The sequence below is a fragment of the Tauraco erythrolophus genome, chromosome 7 (assembly GCF_009769465.1).
Source record: "Tauraco erythrolophus isolate bTauEry1 chromosome 7, bTauEry1.pri, whole genome shotgun sequence".
In the NCBI taxonomy this organism is placed as follows: domain Eukaryota; kingdom Metazoa; phylum Chordata; class Aves; order Musophagiformes; family Musophagidae; genus Tauraco; species Tauraco erythrolophus.
Window position 1 is genome coordinate 28,306,761 of NC_141471.1, and position 22,707 is coordinate 28,329,467.

At 41.1% G+C, this 22,707-nt stretch overlaps 1 protein-coding gene across 2 annotated transcripts in view; it reads right to left on the reverse strand.

Moving 5' to 3' along the window:
* Positions 1-366: 366 nt before the first annotated feature.
* SLC25A13 (solute carrier family 25 member 13) overlaps positions 367-22,707 on the reverse strand; it is a 102,842-nt gene continuing 80,501 nt past the window's right edge. For both annotated transcript variants that reach the window (XM_086614237.1, XM_086614238.1), the window contains 5 exons: positions 18,579-18,719; positions 6,286-6,424; positions 2,438-2,596; positions 2,269-2,359; positions 367-1,540 (listed from right to left, as the gene is read on the reverse strand). In XM_086614237.1, coding sequence (XP_086470363.1) covers positions 1,351-1,540; positions 2,269-2,359; positions 2,438-2,596; positions 6,286-6,424; positions 18,579-18,719 — 720 coding nt within the window. In that variant the 3' untranslated portion in view covers positions 367-1,350. The remainder of the gene's footprint in view (positions 1,541-2,268; positions 2,360-2,437; positions 2,597-6,285; positions 6,425-18,578; positions 18,720-22,707) is intronic.

Below are 22,707 nucleotides of genomic sequence, written 5' to 3' on the forward strand. Positions count from 1 at the left end.
GACACCCATAGAACCTTCAACTGACCAGGTAGTCAGTCTGTTCACAACATAATAATCTTCCCCCAAAAGTAAAGGTCAAAATATCAAAGCTTACTCCAATCCTGGTTTTTGACTGGGGAAAAATTTCTTTTTTTCAGTGACATCTACAACAACAGATGTCTTTTCTACACAGGGGAGTTCAGGTATTTTGTTCTCGAGCGGCAGGTGTTTTTATAGCCTACATGTCAAAATATTAACTTTATCTTAACCTAACTTTATAACTGAAGTTGAACAAGACATTTGATGTACTACACTATTTCCGTAACAGAATACCATGTCTGCATCTGTTTGAAAGGTTTATTTCTATCTTCATAAATACATAATTTTCTAAACACTGTGCAAGGCACAAAAAAATTAAGTAAAATCTTTTCTTTTAGAGTATTTTAATCTCTTTTTGACTCAATGAAGTAAATAAGAATCTGAAACCATCTATTTGCCAATTACAAGCCAGCAGTTAAGGCAGGTACCATTGATACAGTGCATGAATTTTCTATTGCAGTTATTTAAACAAGCAGCGTTTTACTATAGAAGGGCATATACAAACTGAATTCCAAACACCAGCAACCCAAGATAGGCACCTAGTTACGGAATTTCCTTGTACGTGTAGTAGAATGCCAAAAGTTCTGCCATAAAGTGCAAAGACTATGGACAATAACACTTTCTTTTGAGCATTTTGATACCAGTAACATAACACAACGGCTAAACATTTATAAATGTGGTTTTCATTACAAAAACATGTTCCACATAAAAGCTTCATAATACAATCAGAAACAGAACTTGTGCGTGTACATATTTAAAAAGTCGCAGCGGAACTGGCATACTCAGGTACCGGGTATACACTTGCTGACCTCTACAGACACGCACTAAGTTTATAACCAATTTACATGTACAGTCAAAATCATTCCGCTTCGAGCACCGTGGTATCCACTGAGTTTTTCCATTTGAGTGACGATGTGCGACATCCGCCCCGGTAATCTGCAACCGAGCATTGCCTGTAAGATGATCTGGTTCACAGCTCTCACCAAGCCCTCCCCAATAAACAGAACCTAAAATTAGTGTCTTCCCAACACAAGCACATGTCAGATGTGGACAAATACATTCATGGTCCCAAACTTAAAACAACTGGTAAGAATTTCACAGTGATCTGGTTAAGGAAGCACAAAGACAAATGATTACATTTAAGATGAGAATCGCCTTAAAACTCAAATGAAGCTAAACTGTGATATGATGAGAAGCTAAAGGAACAAAATATTAACCAATTAGAAAAGTGGCTCTTTCCCAACTAATAATGAAAAACCTACGGCAATAAACTTAGGGTCCTACTGCTGCAGCAGCCTTTGAGGTAGGTGGCGATGGCTTAAAACGAGGTAGGTAAAGTCCAAACTTGTTTTCAATCCCTGCAAAAGTGGCAACTGCCAATTTATAACCACCAACATGGTCAGGGTTAGGAGCAGGGAGCGTGATCCTAGATTTAGGAACTGGCTCCGATCCAGCTGGTTTTCTGCAAAATAATAAAAATAATAAATTAATTTCCACAGAGTAAAACCAGTATTCATAAAAATCTCCTCCATAAAGTAAGCTGAATGAGACATCTGAGCGTACCTCCCAGTAAGTAACTAAATTAAATGCTACAACGTAATGAGAAATACCTTGTTTTAAAACCTTCCAGAACAGTTAGGAGCCTTCTTGTTGATTAAGTATGGTCAAATCCAGATAAAATTTGTAGTGTATTAATCAAAACTGCAGTGCAGGGGAGCAGGGGTTTGTAGTCTCTACTACAGCGCACAACCAACCCAAGAACCAAGCAGAGTTTAAGTAATTTTTGTGGTGGGTTTCAAACTACTGTCCCCAAAGTTTCGTAAATGGTCTGCAGCTGCTCCTGGGATCACGTTAAACAGCAATATGCACGTCCATCTGTACTGTCAACAAAGACAGGAAGCAGAGCTGAAGCTCCAACAAGTTGACTTTTTGGATGTCAAATGTGCTGCCTAATCAGGGTCACGGCTCCTTCACCAACCTAATGACAACTAATGCAGAGCGGATCTTTAAATAATATGTACAAAGCCTTACTTAATATTTAATTAATATTTACAAAAATTTAATATTTACAAAAAGCGTGTCCTCTGTAATAGCAAGACCCTGACTCTGACACATCGAGGAGCACCAGGACCCGCACAGAACCACGTGCAGCTTCAGGGTCCCAGGCAGATTCAGACACCACATACTTACACGCCCCCGAAGTCCACGTAAAACCATCTCTGCAGTAGCTCATAAGTCACCAGAGTTACACCAAACTGAGGAGAAGATCGAAATACGCGAGCTTGAAAGAAAAGAAAAGAGTTCCTAAGTGACAAAACCACAACTAGAGATCCCTTTGTAATCAAAGCTCTTTACACACCTCCTGCTCCTTTCCACAGAGCCTTCGGACCTTCCTCTCGAAGGATCTTCACAAAGCAGTCTACAACACCACTGTAGGTGGTCTGTCCTGCCCGGGCTGCCACCTGTAGCCTTGTTTTGATGACATCCGCAGGGGTCACCAGAGAGGCTGCAGGCATACCTACACAACACAAAAATCATCTGGTGGGTACCACCGACTCATCACAGATGCGACACACCTCATTTACCCGGGGGTAACTGTGCCTTTCGTCCTCACATCAGGAGAATCCAGCCACATTTGATTTAAGCAGAAGCTGAGAAGGAGGAGAACAAGCAACGAGAGACAGCTGTTGTGGACGTGGCTTCACTCAGAAAGAGCTTCTCCTGGTGGAACCACCACATCACATGCTTCCTGCCAGGCCAGGAGGAACAGGCTGGATTTTTTTAGTGCTAACCAGAAACTTGCATAGTTAATAAGCACAAAGTTTTTGGAGGTGAGGTCGATCTTTCCCTTTCCTTTTCGTGCCTCTCTGTGGTTCCTGGCATTCTGGCTGCACCCTGTGCTAGAACAGCCTGTACGCGCGCGCACACACATACGTCGTGCATGCTCAGCAAGGCATGAGTGCTAGGTTGAAAAAAAGGGTTGCTCTTCTCATTAGGAATGGCAGACTGCTCAGCTGCAAAGGCACAGCTGACATCCTCAGCAGAACACTTGGAGGAAGATTTAAATTTACCCTGGCGGATAATCAACTGAAAGCAAAATCCACCAAATTACCAATGGGTGGTATTTCTAAAATCACTCCTATCCAAACTGGGGCTGCCCATGTTTAGAATTAAAAAAAGAAAAAAAAGCCAAAAAAAAGCACCGAGACTGTCCCCAGAAGACACTGTCTCTTATGGTTTTATTACTTTTCCATTCTGCATCTGTTCCAAACCAGCTTGGTCAGATGTAGATGCATAAATCTGCTTTGTTGTTTGTTTCGGTTTTTTTTTTTTTAGGCTTAATAATTCTGTAACAACTTTTGTCCAAACCAGCATGATCTGGCTTCGAGCACCATTCTTGCAGACCATGCCAAGAGATGTAAGTGTGTGCGTATCACCAAAATAAGAACTCCCCCTCCTTTCCTGGACCCCCAAAACAATGCACATGCTGAACTTGCACAGTGGTCAGTCTGGCAGGCAAGTGCTAAAACCTGGTAAAGGTTTCTGAACGCCAAAGATGCTGAAATTCCTCTTTGCTTAGCCTTACTCACACCAGGATATTGGTTGAGTCTTCAATTTAAAGCCGGACTTTTGTCCTTCAAAAGCCAACCAGTGTTTTCAAGGAAAACCAAAGGACATACTTAGAAACAATTCTGCTTACTACACGTTGACTTCCATCTCCTTATTCCTCATTCTTTATTACTGAGGATATTTTGCAGTCAAAGATGTTTTTAATCCTGTTTTCAGGAGCTATGTGTACAGGACAAAAGTCTTTACAGACAAATAAAAATTTACAGGTTGCTGCCGTGAGGAGCTTACAATCGAAACGAGACAAATAGCACAGCAGGAGCTGACAATAAAACAAGAGGAGCGAGTGAGGAGAAGGAAGTTCATGGAGGCAATAAGCAGATGGAGTGAATTAAGGAGAGATCCTGTAGCTGATATTAGAATCATCTCAGAAAATGCCATGGCACAACAGGTTGAGACATCTGGTGAACAGTGAGAACCAGAAGCAGACCAAGCTAGATGACACGCGCGTTGCACGTGTCCCTGACGACAACAAAACAGCAGAAAATACACCCGCACAAGCGACAGCCGCCGGCAAAGGATGCAGGTGCGCGGCTGAGCACGGCCAGCTCTGACATCCCAGCACCACGGGCTGTAGAAAGGTGGAGTCTCCCACATCTAGAGACGGAGCTTGTGCATGGGTCTGAAGTCCGATGACCAGGTGAGATCCCCGGCCAGAGCAGAGACATCAGCCCAGAGACTGAGTCAATGTTCCAGAAGTGGTGGGGTTTTTGTTTTGTCTTCCCCTTGACCTTCTCGTGGCAAAACGGCGGACACACATGTCCCCCTGCATGCTTTACTTGTACCCAGTAGAAGAAATTCCTTGGTTTTGTAAACAGTGCGATGAGTGTTGTATCTTTAACACTGTAATTTGCTCATGAGAGTTAACCTAGGATGGGATTCACAGGAAGCACTGGATAAAATTCACATTATAGCTGGTTTAGTAAGCCCTATCAGCTACAATAAAGACTGCTTCTGTGCCTGAACTTCAAAGGGACGGTTATCTCAGTCTGCAATCACCTGACAATGGCTAGAAAGAGAAAAATAGGAAAATCTAAGAAATGACTTGGCTTAAAAATGTCAGCTTATGTTTCAAGTCTGTAAATATGATCTAAAGTTCAAAAATTGTTTTGTTCCATTAAAATGGGTGAGAAATAAGCTGGCTGTAAGCTCCTGTTGCAGGGCTTGGAGGCTGGCTCTGGTTTGGGGTGGGGGAAGGGAGAGGACAAGGGCTTTTTAAGCACCAGTCATTTGAACACAGCTGGTTTTCCTAGTGCCAGGTCGATTTTCTGGACTATGAGCTACTGAACACAGAGCAAACCCAAAGAGCTCATGCTCTATGCTTCAAGAAGACAAACTAACTGATCTGCACCGTCAGGCTTTGGCTATGTCTTAAGCCCAGATACTGGCCCTAAAAGGCCCCTGGCTCTTCAAGAGACACAGCCCAGTGAATAATCCTGACCAAGAACAGTTTCCCCAGGGAGAAGGCGGCTTAGAATTGAACAAGAAAACACAGCTAAACCACCAACCATCTATCTGAACTAGATTCAGGCCGCTCTACCATTTTTCTCACCCGGTAGGTCCCAGCAGCTCGTCAGGAGCCACGCTGGAGGGAGCACTTAGCTGCAGCTCAGAGAGACCAAGCAGTCCTCAATGAACACGATGGAAATACCTGCTGATGGGAGCCCTCCTGCTTGCTACACGCTCCTCTGAAGGTCTTGTTGCACAAATTTTCAAGCCCATTTGTTTCCTGAAGGGAAAACCTTGCACATAGCAGGAGCAGGACTTTCCACTGCCCTTTCCAGGAGGCAGCTCCGCAGCAGACAAAAAGGCAAGCTGAGGCTACAAAGCCTGTCTCTGTCTTTTCCCTTGGGCTCTGGAGAACTCGACTTAAACGCATCTGTGACAAGTTAAGCGTCACTTAGCTCTCCCATCCGCTATGTAGCAGACTAAAACAAGCAAGCGCTCAAGATCACACTCCGCACTTCTGTCATATCTGGATAAGCAAGGAATCAGCAGCTTATGGCACAATGCAAGTGTTTTCAAGCTTTTCTATTTTGTGTAATAGAAAAAAAAAAAAGGTAATATCCTCACAAAGCCAAGTAACTGCATGGGATACTGTGGGTAGCAACTAATTGTCATCATTTTGTCACAGGCTATGTCGCTGTGTTCGGAGAGCTGTTCTGCCAGCATGGCTTTTGGACTCCACATACCAAAATTCAAGATTCCTTTGATCATAAAGAATTTCACAAAAGGCGTGCTTTTATTTATAAACCATTTCAACAAAACTCTACCAGTCAGCAAGCCACAAACAAACAAAACTAGCACAGTAACTTCACAAAGAAAGATGATGTATGATGACAAAACATCAGCACTTAAATCTTCCCCTTTGTTTTTCCCCCTGAACATAGTGGTTATACCAGGAACTTACAATATCTTTATTTTTAACATCAACTCACTCTGCAGCATGGTAGCTTTCTGTTACTTGGGCACAAGGTTGTAAAACGCATACAATTCTGAGCTTTTCCAAGTTCTCACTGCTTTAACTGTTGCACAGCAGGTGCAATATAGTGGCATACAAAAAGAAATCTGGGCACTTACCAGCTATGGATCCAGCCAAGAGCAGATTTCCAGGGCTAACCCTCCCATCTTCATTCGCAAACGAAGCTTTCAAATGAGCGTAACAGGGGAAGTAAATGGCAGAGAAGGGGATGTCTCGCAAAAAACAGGCCTTAGCACCCTGTGTTGAAAAAGAGAAGATGTTTTGAGAATGAGCAAATTTAACATGAGGAACTATGAGGAACCAGAGAACAGAGCAACTATGAGGAATCAGAGAACAGAGCAACGTTTTTTTTTTTTTTTTTTTGCAAAGGGCTTATAGAAAAAGCAATTCCTTCTCTCAAAATTTTAAGATACACATGTATTTCACTCTGCTGAGGGGTATCAGTGTATTGTTTCTCAGTTCAGTAATTTCTGTCATTGTATTTATCTTGTCTACTTGTTCTCCCTCACTCTCTAGTACTGTAGTTATTTGCTGGTAATAGAGAAAATATCAGAGTTTACTCCAACACATGATAACACCTTTGCAGAATTTTAAATAGTTGACATTGTAGCCACACACCTGTAGTGGGAGCTTAGGATGTGTCTGAAGAAGACTGAGCCACAGAACAAGTCTGTTCCCTCTCATTCCCACTTACAACGAATACTTCATGGAAAACAGTGCCCTGTCCATGCATCTACGCAGACATCGCAACTGATACCGCAACATATATCAAGGGAAAGAGAGAGAGTAGGTCCATAACACTAACACTTTCACAGAACAGGGTAATTTACTTGTGATTTTTGAAGTACAAGTTATCTGGGCACAGTTTGTTTCTACTAAGTTTCAGCTGTTACTGTTACATTTGCCTCACTATCAATATTGTAAGGGGTACAGCCAGCCAGTGAAGTTACCGGTAAGACAGCTGGCTTCAAACCTAAGAGGGTGGCAAACAGGCAAGGAAAGTTTTGGGGTAAAAGCAAGCAATCGACTGTATTTCAAGCAGGGGAGAAAGTAAAAAACCCACTAGTGGAGGCAAGCAAAATAAAATGCCAAATAATACGCAGCCCTGAGGAGAAGGACTTGGGGGTGCTGGTTGATGAGAAGCTCAACATGAGCCGGCAATGTGCACTGGCAGCCCAGAAAGCCAACCGTATTCTGGGCTGCATCAAAAGAAGCGTGGCCAGCAGGTCGAGGGAGGTGATTCTGCTCCTCTAGTCAGCTCTCGTGAGACCCCACCTGGAATATGCATTCAGCTCTGGAGTCCCCAACACAAGAAGGACATGGAGCTGCTGGAGTGAGTCCAAAGGAGAGCCAGGAAGATGATCTGAGGGCTGGAGCACCTCTCCTGTGAAGACAGGCTGAGAGCTGGGGCTGTTCAGCCTGGAGAAGAGAAGGCTCCGGAGTGATCTTATTGCAGCCTTCCAGTACTTAAAGGGGGCCTACAGGAAAGCTGGAGAGGGACTTTTGACAAGAGCATGTAGTGATAGGACAAGGGGAAATGGCTTTAAACTGAAAGAGGGGAGATTTAGATTAAATATAAGGAAGAAATTTTTTACATTGAGGGTGGTGAGGCAGTGGAACAGGTTGCCCAGAGAAGTTGTGGATGCCCCATCCCTGGAAGTGTTCAAGGCCAGGCTGGATGGGATTTTGAGCAACCTGATCTAGTGGAAGGTGTCCCTGCCCATGGCAGGGGGGGGTTGGAACTAAATGATCTTTTGAGGTCCCTTCCAACCCAAACCATTCTATTATTCTATGATATCCATGTTCCAACAGCAAAAGGGACTTGGAACCTGCCTTTCCTCAATATGGAGATCCAGAGGACACCAGAGCCTGAACAAAGCAGGACTGAGACTGGCAGGAAAGCATGAACAGGAGGTGGCTTTGGAAAATGGGTAAAATCTTCTGAGCTTGAGAAAGAAACAGTTTGCAGATGAGCCTAAGCCTCTTCTCTTTGAAGCGACAGTGGAATTGTGGTGAAACTGCTTCAGATTCATCCACAAGCCCTCCCAAGGGGGTGTCCTTGTTACTCTACTTCTCTTGTGTGCAGCTCTACCAGGGCATGGCTCAGTGCCAGACATTTCACAGGGGACATACTAACATCCACTGAATTTAATTAAATCTAATGATATGACTGGATGTATCTGTAAGTTTAGCTTGCACTGTAACAGCAGTTAAAATATCCAAGCTGGATGCCGGTTATCAAGCACAGACGCAAGAGCTGCAAGGTGTCAGAAAAAATGAAAAGTCGCCTTTTGGGGAGGCAAGGCAGGGCGGGCAAGCAGGACGTGTGATGGGAAAACCAGGTCCTGCCCGCCAGGACACAGGAGATGCGAATACCTGCAGTTTGCAGTCAGAGAACGCCTCTGAGAAAATAAAGATTTATCTGAAAACAGCCACTAGATCTTCTAGTCAGACTTCAGCATGTCACAGCCTCCGTTACCGAGTGCGGTGAGCACAGCACGCTCCGCTCCAACCCCAGCTGCTTCCCGCCATGCGTTCTCAGCTTATCTCCTGACGTTTTCAGATCGAGAACTGACCGCTTCCCCTGACAGTCTGTTCCGAGGCTGATGACTCCTGCTGTTGGGACCCTTTGCCTTGTTGCTCAGCTGGACTCGTCGGATTTCTTGTTACGCCTTTCCAGATACACTAAGGAAAATGCCATAAAGGAACTCGAAGCACTGCTGTTGCAGCCGCTCCACTTCACCCGCGCTGAAGGGGCTTATCAGCACTGAACAAAGCGATGCTGGGCTGGATTCTCCTCTCAAAATTACCTGGAAAGCCCATACATAGACTTTACCTTGAGGGCACAGAGGAGGTGAATCTTTTTGTGTTCACCAGAGACACAAGAATTCTGGCCTCTTGTTCGCAACAGAAGCCATTTCTACAGTTTACCTTTAATCTTCACATAAAACGAAAAGACTAGAGGTTTTACCAAGTTCTGTATGAAGAAAAAACTTTTTAATGATCCAACGTCTGCACTGCATTTACCTCACAGAACCATTACGAAACTCACTAATGAAACATTCACAGACTGACGCAGTTACTTCAAAGATTTATTTTTAGAGCATGCTTTTCCTCAGAGCAAATCTCCTCACTGCCTTTGCCCTCCGGACACATTACTTTTATTTTCTTTGCAATGTTGTCATTAAACACTGCGCACAATTTTTCCTCTGCGTTTTTTTCATACTCTGAAATATCTCCACATAGTTAAAATAACTTACAAAAATCAATAAACTCCAAATGAGAGTGCTCTTCACTCAGCCCAAGCTGCGACTATTCCTCCCCCTTCATTAAGAGGCTCTTTTTCAGGAGGCAGAAACAGCATATTGTTAATATCACTTACAATATACGTTCAGGTACGCAGAGAGGGAGGGATGTCCATCAACTTAGTTGGCTTAGTGTAAACAAAACCTGGATCAAAACTTGGATCCACTTTAATAATAACCCAGCCTGGCTCCGGTCCAGCATGGCAACAGTCTAAAGTTTCCCCCCATCATTCCATTTAAAGTCTGGGAAAGCATGTTTAAAAGCAGGCCTCATTTAACTTCAAGTTAATCATCCGCAACCAGCCTGGGCCAATTAGGAAGGCTTAGGGAGATCGGCCACAGTATCTTGAAAAGCAAAAGAAACATTTATTTTACTTCTTGCACCTTTTTGATGTGGACAACGTGCTGAAAGCCAAAAGGAGTTTTAATCAATCCCCAGAAAGCTGTAAGGTTCATCCGCCCCGAGTTTGTTCTGGCAGCCACAGTGCAGACCCGCCAGGCATGAAATTGTTGGGAGATCCTGCACACCATGACATGCGCCTCCCTCACACAACAGCCAGTTGGCTCCCATCTTCCATCTCTTTAATAACCTTAAAGCTCTTAATCTCGGATAGTATCTCACTGAATAAACCAATAGAGGATGGGGAAAAAAAAAACACCACAAAACACAACACACCAACAACCAACCCAACCCGCATTGTCAAAGATTCGGATAAATAAGCCCAAGTCAGTGCTGGGGCAGGTTCTTTAGCATGCTAATTCCTGCTTATACCAGCTCTACCTGCAAATAAGGCTCTAAACAAACTATTTCTAGACAAGGGGAGGGTAATTATACTGACAAAGGCACCTCTGTGTCGGGTTGGGCAGAAGGAGCCGGCAGGTCTGGGAGACGCAGGCTTAACCTAGTCTCCTGCAGTGAATGCACATTGTCTAGTGCAGGGGGAAAAATGCCAGACTGGGGGGACCTAGCAGCCTTCAAGACAACAGTGGTGCACCTTGTCTGAGAGGGTTATTTAATGCTTCTGGCACCTGTACTTACAAGCCACCCCCTCTTTTTCTCCTTTACAGGTTTAGAATTTATTTGGCATGTATAATTGTTATTTTGATCCTATAGCTACAAACAATAGGCAGCATGTCATTTCTTGATCATTTTGCATTCTTCTTGGGTTTTACTACAGACTTAACCCTTTGGAATCGGAGCCCTAACAGCACCTAACAGGTTTGGTAACAGTCAGTCAAATATTACCGGCATTTGCTTTCAAGGGCTGTAAGTTTTTCTACCATAAAATGGCATTGCCTTGAAAGCTGCTATGGGTTTTTATTCACAGATATTTATACTAACCGAAATACAAAACTGATTTAGCGCATCAAGTTAGAGGAATGAAATGCTGATTTCAAATGCTGTGCCAGCAATTCAGATTCAGTTTGCAGACAAAAAGTACAGCACTTCTTTGTCAGGAAGGCTTTTTTTTAGTGATTTTCTAATCAAATTTCTGAAGAGCAGGTTCTCACATAGGAGAACATAGTCACAAATAGGCATGGCGGATGTAAATCAATGTAACTCAAAACTTGTACTACTCTGTTTTGTATGTTTATCATCCTGCTGTAAACCCGAAACTTCAAGAGGTGAAATACCTCGGCTGTTATCAAAGTGACCAGGAGGGAGCTTGGTACACATCCTGTCACCTACAATTACACTTTCCAGGTCAACACTCCAGAAGTCTGTTCATGAAGTTGTCAAAAAAAAATTCAAGAAGAGACTTTTGGAAACTTTTCTGACTAGTATTGGAAACACCAACTGTGTTGGCAGTATCAGCCAAAGCATGAATCTGAGCTAAATGCCCTTCTACTAATTGTAACCATAAATAAACACTACCACAACCAATGTATCCTTTCCTTAAGGATCACTTGCTACCTTATTATATACCATCTTGGGATCACAGAATAACTTTGTTGTACAAAATTACAGAGTGGCACTGTCTGTTATGCGGTAAAGCACTATTCAGATTGACTATTTATAAAAGCAATAATATTTTATTAAACATTTCATGGCAGATATATAGATATGAGTTTCTATCATGTACAAAATAAGTAGGTGTACTTACGATGTGTATTTACATGAGCACTTTAAAGATGTATTTCGAAACTAATAGAATACAAATTCAACTGACTTTAACAGGACTTTATGCATATTACTGTGTAAGACAGGCAGAAACAGAAAATGTATTAGCTAATCTTGTACGATGACTTCAATATTCTACCCTACTGTGACCAGAAATTAAATAAAATCTATTAAAAATATTTAAAACCAGAAATGTATCCTTTCCCATTTCTGTCAACATAAATGACACTTTGTATTAGGTTAAACAATATTTTCCCTAACTGGGATATACTGTCTCTATATTGTTAAGAATAGCTGTCATCTACAGAACATCTGTAGCTAAAGAAGAATCTACTAATCGTAGGCTTCCCTGCCCTGGTGCTTTCACAGCAACAATTACTGGCAGAAAGAAGATAAACAGAGGAAACAAATTCCTTCAGCAAAAGTGCTGCTATGCGTGTCCCCAAAGGAGCAGCTGGGTTTTGAGAAGTACAATGTTTTAAAATACTTATTTACACAAGTAGTTCAGAATTTTAGACAAAAGCAGAAAAAAATATTTGCTTTCTAGCGTTAAAGAACTACAGGGGTTCAATCCAGCAGTTAGCATAACGAGCTATATGTGTCAAATCTTTTTATTGCTGGAATTAACATGCATTTTATTTCTAAGCTGCATATCATTACAGAATTGCTAATATCTGAACAGCCAGTGAAGGCACAGTGAGGCTGGGAGGAAGCTTAGACTTTAAATTTTTGTACTTATTATGACGGACAATTAGTTGAAGTGAAAAAAATCCTTCTGTTTTTCCAGACCTACTGGTCTTTTTATAAAAACTTCTAGAATTACAAAGATATGCCAAAATAATACCGATCTTCCAGGACAGTCTCCTCGAAGCACTGTGCAGAAGGTTGAGCAACTGTGTCAGAAGGCCAGCACGGATGAAGAGTGAACTCATGACTGAGCTCAAACACAGAAAGTAAAAAGGAAGCAGAGGTGGGTAAGGGCTACCCAGGAGAAACACAGAACCACTGCTTGAGCATGCAGAAATGTAGCCAGAGAAGCCAAAGGTCAGCCAAAGTTGGATCTAGTAAAGTATGTGAATGGGGAGTAAAACCGGCTTCTAGAAGCACAGCAGCAGCAAAAGGACAACTAAATAAGTTGTGAGGCTGTTTCTCAATGGGGGCAGGAAACCTAGTGAAAAAGTACATGGAAAAGGCAGAGAAATTACTTTTGCATTGCCTTTTACCAGCAAAATCAGCCCTCGGGCCTCTCAGCTCCACAAGCCTACCAGAAAAGTCTGCAGGAGCACAGCATTTCCTACAGACAGAGCACTTAAGCCATCTGCACATATACAATCCATAAGACCAGAAGAGATACCTCCAATGGTGCTGAGATAGTTGGCTGACATCATCATGAGGCTGTTATTACCTGCAAAAGGTCAAGCCAGTCAAGGGGGTTCTGATGACTGGAAAAGACAAACATCACACCGATCTTGAAGAAGAGCAAGAAGGAAGATCTGGGAAACTACAAGTTGTTTGGGCACACCTCTGTTCCTTGGAGGTTTATGAAGCAAATGGTCCTGGAAGCCATTTCCAAGCATATGAAGGGCAAGAAAGAGATTAGGAACAACCAACAAGAATTTACTAAATCACAGCTGACCAACCCCCAGATGAAGGAACAGCAACGGATGTTGTACATCTTGACTATGAGCCAGGCTTTCGAGATGGTCTGCCATAGCATCTTCATAGCTACATTGGTGCTGGTGAGCTACACTCTCAGCAGATCAGTGGATGACACTGAGTGGAGGGAGTAGCTAGCATGCTATAGGGCAAGGCTGCTATTCAGAGAGACCTTCACAGAAGGGAGAAATAGGCTGACAAGAACGTCATGAAGTTAAAATCAGCAAATGCAAAATCCTGCATCTGGATTGGAATAGCCCTATGCAGCAGTACAGACTGAGGCTGAGTGGCCAGAAAGCAGCTTTGGAGAAAAAGATGGGAGGGTATTGGTGGCCAAGTTGAGCATGGGCCAGCAACGCGTCTTTGCAGTGAAGACTTTGCCCAGCCACACCCTGAGCTGTAGCAGCAAGGGAAGTGCAAGGGTGCAAGGGAAGTGATTATTCCCACCCACTCAGCACTGGTGAGAGCACATCTGGAGTCCTGTGTCCAGTTCTGGCCTCTCCAGCACAAGACAGACATTGCCACACTGGAGTAAGTCCAGTGCATGGCCATCAAGTCAGTTGTGTAGTCCATGGTACATGAGGAGAGGCCGAGGGAACTCAGTACACTCAGCTCTGAGAAAAGCAGGCCAGGGAGAGATCTTACTGCTCTCTCCAGCTACTTAAAGGGAGGATGCAGGAAGATAAGTCTTCTTGGAAGTGCACAGTGGAAGGATTAGAAGCAATGGACAGAAGATGGAATGTGGCCAATTCCAATTAGGTATTAGGAAAAGGGTGAGGGTTTTTTGGTTTTGTTAGTTTGTTTGGTTTATACCATGGAGGTGGTCAAATACTGAGTTGGATTGCCCAGATGACCTTCAGACTGGCTTTTAACACAAATTATTATAACATCAAGTCTGCACACAGAGCAGAGCACAGAGCAGAGATCTCAGCAGAGTACTACTGTGAATTGTTTTGTGCCACTAACATAGTAGAATAACCCAAAAGAACGTTTCTCTCACTAATACAGAGGGGCACCAAAACCACGCAACCCAGCTTCTCAGTCATCCTCAAATGGCTATTCATTTGGGCTAGAATGCTGCGATAATTAAGAGTCATAATCAATACAAGATTCACTCAGCTGGATGCAAAAGGGTTTACATAGCATTTCCTTTGTTAATTTGTTGACATGACACATGAGATTTATTTGCCCGTGCCTTGGTTTTCTCTGTTAATGCAAGACAGGAACACTGAAATTACCTTTATCAGGAGTGTGTGGGCCTTTTATTCTAAAATTCACAAAAAGTGCTTCATAGGTAGAAATGAATACAAAATATAAGCATTCAAACAACAAGCAGTAGGTCTTGTTAAGACACGCAGAAATTTGCCTCATGAAGCCAAGACTGACATACGTAATTCTTCGCATCTTCTGGCGGCAGTTATAATTAATGAAAATACATTCTTCCTGGCTGACTACTAGATGAGACTCTTCTAATTGTTCACCCGAATTTCAGCATAAACGACTCACAGGAACTAAGCAAAGCATGTCGGACTGATCTGTGGTGGTAAGAACACCTTTGAAGACAATTTATTTCTGGACTGGGAAAAGACACTTTTCACTGCAGTCCTTGCAGTGTGGTAAACGAAACAGCACCAAAGTGGAGCGAGAGAAATGGAAAAGACAGTGTGCAGCAGACTGGACGACCACTCCTGATTTAATTAAGAGGTTTGTAATTTATCAACACAGAAGCAAACTCACATTGATGAGCAATGGAAACACTTCAGCTCTACTGTGAGCTTGCAGACTGACTGGTAACGTTCTCATTCATCACAAAAAAAAACACACTTAAAAATATCCGTGCTCCTATTTTGAAACATTATCATTATGGTAATGTTAGTTTCAAGTTAACATCATGTCTTCTGGGCTCCATCTTCCTGTTAAATACGTGATATCCCTCCGTTTATCTCTGAAACAAGCCTATTTTCTCTACCGCTGGCAGTACAGACAAATCATTGACATTTCCTCGCTGTGGATTTCACCAGCCAACTGTTAGGTTCAGGGAATCTTTTTCTCCTCATCTCAAAGCAAGACCTTTAAGGAAATTCTGTAAGCTACAGAGGATTCTGTCTCTCTGTACAAATTCTCATATTATCCCACCCTACTTGGCCTCATCTAGAGAGTGGCCATCTTCACCTTTTCCAGGGATGCAGCACTACAGTCATTCAATATCCATTAATCCAGACATCAGAAGTAAATTATTTGGGTGGTCAGTGATGGAAACTGCTGTAGAAAACTGCAGTCAACCCTTCTTAGAGCAGTTTTACAAGAACTTTTAACAAGTCAAGTGGAAAAGGACAAAAATTACGGTCTTGAACCAAAACTGATGGATTAGTTAACTTCCGTTAGTATTGTGTTCTTTTTGCCACAAAAGAAAAAAAAAAGGAAATAAATTCAGGCCATACTAAAAAGAAAAAAATGAAACAAAAATATATTATCAACTATGAAATATTTTTTTTATTGTTAAACAATTTTTTAAAGAAAATAGGAGAAAAAAGACACCCATTTATTCCAAATGAAAATTCCTGAAAAGTCTAGAATTTTGCTTTCGACACTTGCAAAAGAAAGATAATACAAGCCTCGTGTCTTGAGACACAAAAGACAAAGCTAAAACAAAGACTTGAGATGCAAATGAAAGAGTTGTTCATGTTAAGAGTGAACAGCATAATCCTCATTCCTGTATTTTATAGTTCTAAAGCTAATCTGACTCATTAAGAGTACAAGCATTCCAAATGTATCAAGATTTCAGTTCCCATTAGTAGAACATTTATTATTATTTGATGTTCACTTGGTCATTATAGTCACTAAATTAATTTACTAGAAGCATCACCAGAGAAGGTAGCACCCACCAAATCTAGTCTTGGCTGAAATTCAGTTTAGGCCATTATTGCCTCTGAGCAGCATTTTCTCGGACTGGTGACTTCCATGTACTGAGTTATTAATCCCTGCCTGGCCTCACCAGCACCACCAGCTTCAGCACTAGCATTCCAAAGAGGACTGCTTTTGCCTGTAATGCTACTGTTCCACAAGCACCTCAAGGTAGAACAAAACTCCTGTGATACAGACTGACAGGTTCCCCATGTCATGAAGCTGCTCCTGCTTTTGCCTGGGTAAAACCATCCTGGGGAGCTACAGAGTGAGCTGGTCTGGGTTCAAAAGAAACTAAGCTGTAAGGAGGAGGTGGCTTTATTTTAATGAGTTTTCTTGCATTACGTGGCTGCAGCAACACTCTTGCTGCCATACAAGAGAGGGGGCAGATAGGATTGACATTTTTTGGTTAGCTACAGTGCCAAAGGGTGTGGTGGACAACAGCACAAACCTGCCCAATGACAGAGCCAGCAGTGACTACGGGTGCGCTTGGACACAAGCCTTCTAATGTGGCCTGTGCTCTGTTGGGTGGATGACTGTGACTGCCACGTTAAATTCTTTAGTTTGTCACTAGACCATCCAATCAGTCACGTTTTTGTAGGCAATGAATCCGAATTGGACATACAAAACATGAACACAGGAGTAGGCTGGAAGGGTGGAGACAGACAGAAACAAAGACAACAGAAGAGTAAAAACCAAACAAAATTGTTTTGTTGCCTTTTTTCTGTGGAGGGTAAATGGACTTGAATGAACCAATGAAATCGTGTAGCTTGTGAATAAATAACTGCCTGTTTCAATGCAACATAGTGCTGTAATCAGCTCCTGTTCAGGTGTATCCCTTAGAAATATTCACCAAGTATCTACTCTAGAAAACAGAAATAATTCATAATACAACCAGAGACATTAATGCCATTTAAAAATGGAAAAATGTCGCAAACTCTGCTCAGTCATGAAGAGCAGGTATTGAGGGGAAAAAAAATAAATCTAAAAAGTGCTAATCGTTTTGTTCTATTTTCACTAGTCCAAGCAAAAGCCAGTAGCTGCCCTCTATTCCTGCACAGCCTCAGGGATGCAGACTGTTTACCATATCCATGTTTTCAGTTGTAAATGTTGACCTGATCAACACCATAAAGCCATTTACTAGGAGTTTACACAACAGCATCGGCTTCAGTAAAACACCTAAAAAATTAGCAAGTCAATTTAAAGGGAAAAACAACTCGCAGTCAAATCCTATTCAGACCTTCAACTTCTCTCCAGGCCAAAATATACATACATCTACTCACAGGCAGCTTTCCTCTTTGTAATGTTAACAGAACAATTTAAAAGGATTGGATACTTAAAAATGGGGATGGAACTTAAATATTGTGGAGGAGGGGGATGGGGCTCATTTGGTGGTTTTTGAAGCATCTTCAGTTTACAGTTGCACTGCTGTAAACAAGGAACAGAGGAATAACTGCCTGCTGCACTGGAAATACTGAGACAAACGTGAAAGCTTTCTCCCAAGAAGCAGGCTGCAGAATCTGAAGCAACACGACATGGTGCTGTGCTCTGCAATATATGGCATTCATAACAGTTATTGTTTCAATACTGTGTGTAACGGTTATCTCAATGTATTCCCAGACCTTTCATCCTCCTCCATAGCTAGTCCCTTCATCTAAAAGTAGAAGGCAGTATGTTAATCCTTTAAATTATTTGCAGAATACATCCTATTAGATTCAACAAAAGATATTTCTAATCCTACTGCAGTCTAACATTAAACTTAACTTTATTTCTATATATTTATGTACTTATGTGAGGACAGTAATGTAGAAAGCAGAATTGCAGAGTCTGTAGAATCTGTAGAATGCACTCATAAAAGCAGCTTTTCCTGATACTATATGTGGCAATGTTCTTCTAAACTAGCAAGGGGAAGCTTGCTTTAGATTATTTTTATGCTGGGCTCCCACTGTCTGTATTTCTTCACTACTATTGTGCCGTAATTAATTCCCATCAGCAGATTAACAACAACATCTGAGAAAGTTGCTGAATCAAACACAGAAGAGCAAAAGTACAGCTCCAAAACTGTAAGCTCTGTATCATGAAGTAGATGAAGATAAGTTTATTTTTACACCAGGAATCACAAACTAATCCTCAATGAATAATACTTAAACCTGCTGAAGTGAGAAAAGAAATCTTAGTAATATTCACAAGAACCATATGCTTAAAAACACAAGACAGTTTCCTCCCTTAATTAGAAATGAAAAATGAAGATCATAGTATCAAGATGATCAAGACAACAAGAAAGAATTTTTTAAAAAGGTACTATTGTCCACCTGTGAAAGTCTGTGGGAACAATGAAACAATCTTTTGTTTTGAAATATTAATAATTGGCTTTTAATTAATATATATATATAAAAAACTGTACCTTATAGAGACCAAAGAAGCCTAAATCCCGTAATACAGTGAGGGCACTAACTCGTGGACCAGTAGTAATTTCTCCAGCCACCTGTAATCGAATCTTGACAATTTCCAGTGGATTGGTAAAGATCACTTGAGAACCTCCAGCCTGAAATTAAAAGTGGAAGGCAGTACATTAACCTGTTACATCCTTTGCAGTGTACGTCCTATTACATGCAAGAGAAGACATTTTTAATCCTGCTGCAGTGTAGTTAAGCTATTAGCTGACAAGAGTTTTCATATTAGTTAATAAACTGCAGCTCACAAGGTAAGAAACCTATCCCCTCCCCGAGATAAGCGGTCTGGAAAAACAGCGAGGAAGCAGGTCAGCCACTGCAGGACACTGCCGGACATCAGACAGGCACTAGCTCAATTCTTGCTGCAAGAATACATCCACCAACACCAGTTTATGCAATACTGACGAGCCAAGAACACTGTAAAGCAAGTAATGAAGTGAAAGGAAGAATTAGTATCTAAGTAAAGAAACTGAGATGTGGATGCCAGTACGTAGAAAGTGAAAACATACTATTGAATAGTAGAAGCCTGGCAGAAGCTTCTTCAATTTTGGCATGAGCTCATAAAACAAATAACACACAGATCCCAAACACCAGATCTGCAGATATATTGTGCTTTTTTTAAAACCCCACTGAATTACCAGTTTTAGTGCCATTAAATGCTGTTTGATTCAAGAGCCTGAGCTCCACATCATTATTTGTGCACCCAGTAATAAAGCAAAGAAGGTCTACAGACTGAAAGATTCCATTAATCAAGGATCGTTAAATGTTTTTAACATGTCCGTCTCCATTTGTTGGGAAGACGTCACTCAACTGATTTTGCAAGTTAGATTTAAAACACAGCCATGGCAAGCATTTCAGATTCCCCACTAGTTCTCCTGAACTTCACCTCATTCACAATATGGAACGTAGGCCACTACCTTTCTGCTACGCTGACAGATCCCGAGTTAAAAATTTGAAACGAGGAAAAAAAGGTAACATGAAGGTTACCTAATTGTATTTGAAAAATACTCATTCAAACTCCATCTGGCCCAAATTCAACAGTGTCATTCTAACTTCTGTTAATCTCTTAATTATGTGGCCCAACAGCTATGCCTTTCTCTAGGTTCTGAAATCACACAAACTATGCAAAGGGCAACCCTCACCCTCCCCACAACAAAACAAGAACTATTTTTTCTAGAATGTAATGACTACACTGAAATAAGCTGCATTTAAAAGCTCTTGCATCTAGCCATGTCTAGTATGCAAACACTATGTGCACATCTTTCTTAAATTACCCAAATGTTAAAAGAATTAATTGTAGCTCAGATTAACTATCATTCAAAACAAAAAATATGCACAGTAATATGGTTTAAATAATGTGCTGAAGAAATGGCAAATCACACGAACAACTATTCTTGTCTACCACTTAGACTAAGCATACACAGTGTGGTTACAAATTAAAGTCTTTACATAACCTCCAAAATATCCCAAATGTTTCCTATTTTGACCAGAAAAAGCATGCTCTTGTGTAACTCAACTGGTTTTGACTTTCAAATTGGCATAATTTAATTTAACTGCTTTTACCAAACCAGAATGCTGGTACATATAAAACTGCTATTCTTGCTGCCATCAGAAATTAGACTGATAAATTATTTGGCACATATGCTGACTTCAGTTTTGCACTTAAACTGAAACATGTTAAGTAAGTAAGCATTCAAAACAAAAAAATTGAGACAATTTCTTTTATCATCTACTCACCTTGCAAACTCTCAAAACAAAACAAAAAATCCTGGAAAGGTTCTTAAAGTGAACTGCAAATTCTTATATAAAAAACATTTTGGTCTTGTATTACAAATATTAAGCATTCGCACACACCATCACACTTACTTTCTTCTTAAAAGGATAAAATCCCAATTGCAGGTGATAATGTGTGTTTGCAAGCTTGCTATACCACAGCCCTGCTCTAAAACACACTACTTAAAAACTCATACCAACTGATCTATGCTCGCACAAATAAACTACTTTCAGTATGATATTCTTGCAGTTCATTGTGCCATGACTCCATGGGAAGCGTTCCTTTAATTTTCACTACGAGAAAATCATATTTAAAATTAAAATATGACAACAAAATTAAGATAATAATAATAATTATTATTATTATGCACCAAACACTGAGCAATTTAAAAATCTATTAAAATGTTTGTAAGTGAATGCCATATTTAAAGAAAGGAAATAGAAACATCTATCTAGTTTTAAAGGAGAATAATGGCATATAATTTCTGAATTCAAACAAACGGGAAGTACTTCAGGTGCTAGCACATAAAAATGTTTATGTGTGCATGTCCAACCTGGCTGCATCGACACTTGCAGCATTAGATGTTCGTGGCTCTGGGTAAATCACACAAGATTTCCTCTGCTTCAGCTCGCTATTTGAAAAACAGGGGATGCTACTACTATTTACCTACCTCATGCAATCAAGCTCACTACATTCAAATTTTTAAAACACTGAGACCTGCATGCACCAGGCATTGCTAAAAAGACTACTGGTTTTGTTGCCCAGAAAGGAGGTCTGAGGTCAGACATTGGAAATTTCTAACTAAGTCTTTCCACAAAACCATCCAGGTACTAGCCCGGAGCTCCCTGAAAAACCTTCGTCATCCTCTAAATTTGATCAAAGATACACTCCAAAAGTCAAACGGTGACTAACTGAAAGTGATGAGCCAGACAATACCTGACAAAGGGTCTCGATAGGAGGGTTTCTACCACCCGGCTGCTTTGCGATGGAGAGGAAGGCTGGTTTATCAGCCCATGCAGAGTCAGTTCTGGCGGTAACAAGTACAGTCGCCCAGTGGGAAGCTTTTATCACTGTTATTTAACCATCTATGCTGGTAACTGCAGCTCCTTACTCTCAAAATGAGGGGGAAGCAAACTGGAGATGGCTACTATACTCTCTAATGAAATGATTTCTTGCTTTTCTAGTACCGGTAACTCCTATTGTGTTATTCATCATCATAGTATGCAAGTGTCTCATAAATATTAATAGCTATTTCCTCCCAGTGCTCTGGTGAGGAAAGTACAATGACTCTAGTTTTACAAGAAGGGGATTTGAGGTAAAGAGGTTAATTGTATGCCCAGTGTATACATGCCCCTAGCTTGAACACACCACTTCTAAGAGTCTCCAGATATCCTGATCTCCAAATCAGTAGCTTGAATCACAATAGCACGGCTTCTATCTTCTTTCGGAGTTTTTGCATAGTGAATGCAATGAAAGAAATCTCATTCATCTATTTTTTCCCAGTCCCTTCAAGGTGCTAGTCTAAACTGTTATGGAAAAAACAGACAAAACATCAGCAGCACATGGTATCACCCTGCTCGTTCATTCTGTTTGGCTCAAAGTTGAAGAACATTTGTCGTCTTGTTTGCTAACTTTTGCAGTTGAAAGTGTATCTTGTTTAAAAATTTTAAAACATGCTCCCAAAGGTCAGAATTTGAAAGGTGGGTTTTTTTGGCCAGAATAAACACAGTTTTAGCTCGGGTTGCTCAAACTTAATGATTTCTCCACGAAGTGTCACAAAAAAAAACAACTTTATCAACTGTTTAATGTAGACAGCTTCATGTAACACCGATTTTTCTATAATGAAGTTACAAACTTGAATACCCTCAACTCTAAATTTCTTATCACCTCTTCCGATCATTTTTTAAAGAAATAAATAATCTGACTGTAAAAACAAATCTATTACTTTTCAGTTATTATCCTGTGATTGAAAAACAAACTGCAATTTTGAGTTATTTATAAGAGTAGATACCTAGAGGTACTGCATAGATAATTGTCTGTAAGGGCCCACAGAGGGCCCATGTTATTCTGAAAGAATTTAACATTTGACCTAGTCACAAGCACTTATGGTCTTGTTTGATGTAAAACAAAAAAATAAAAGCGAAGTACCCCCGTCATCCAAGAACTCCTCATACACACATAGCTAGAAATCTGCATGCCTATAAAACATTCAACGTGCTTCAACACACGGACAGCTAGCTATGCATCTACATACATGTGAATTTTTAAAAACAAGCTGGTTTGTTTTGTTGTTTGGGTTTTTCTTC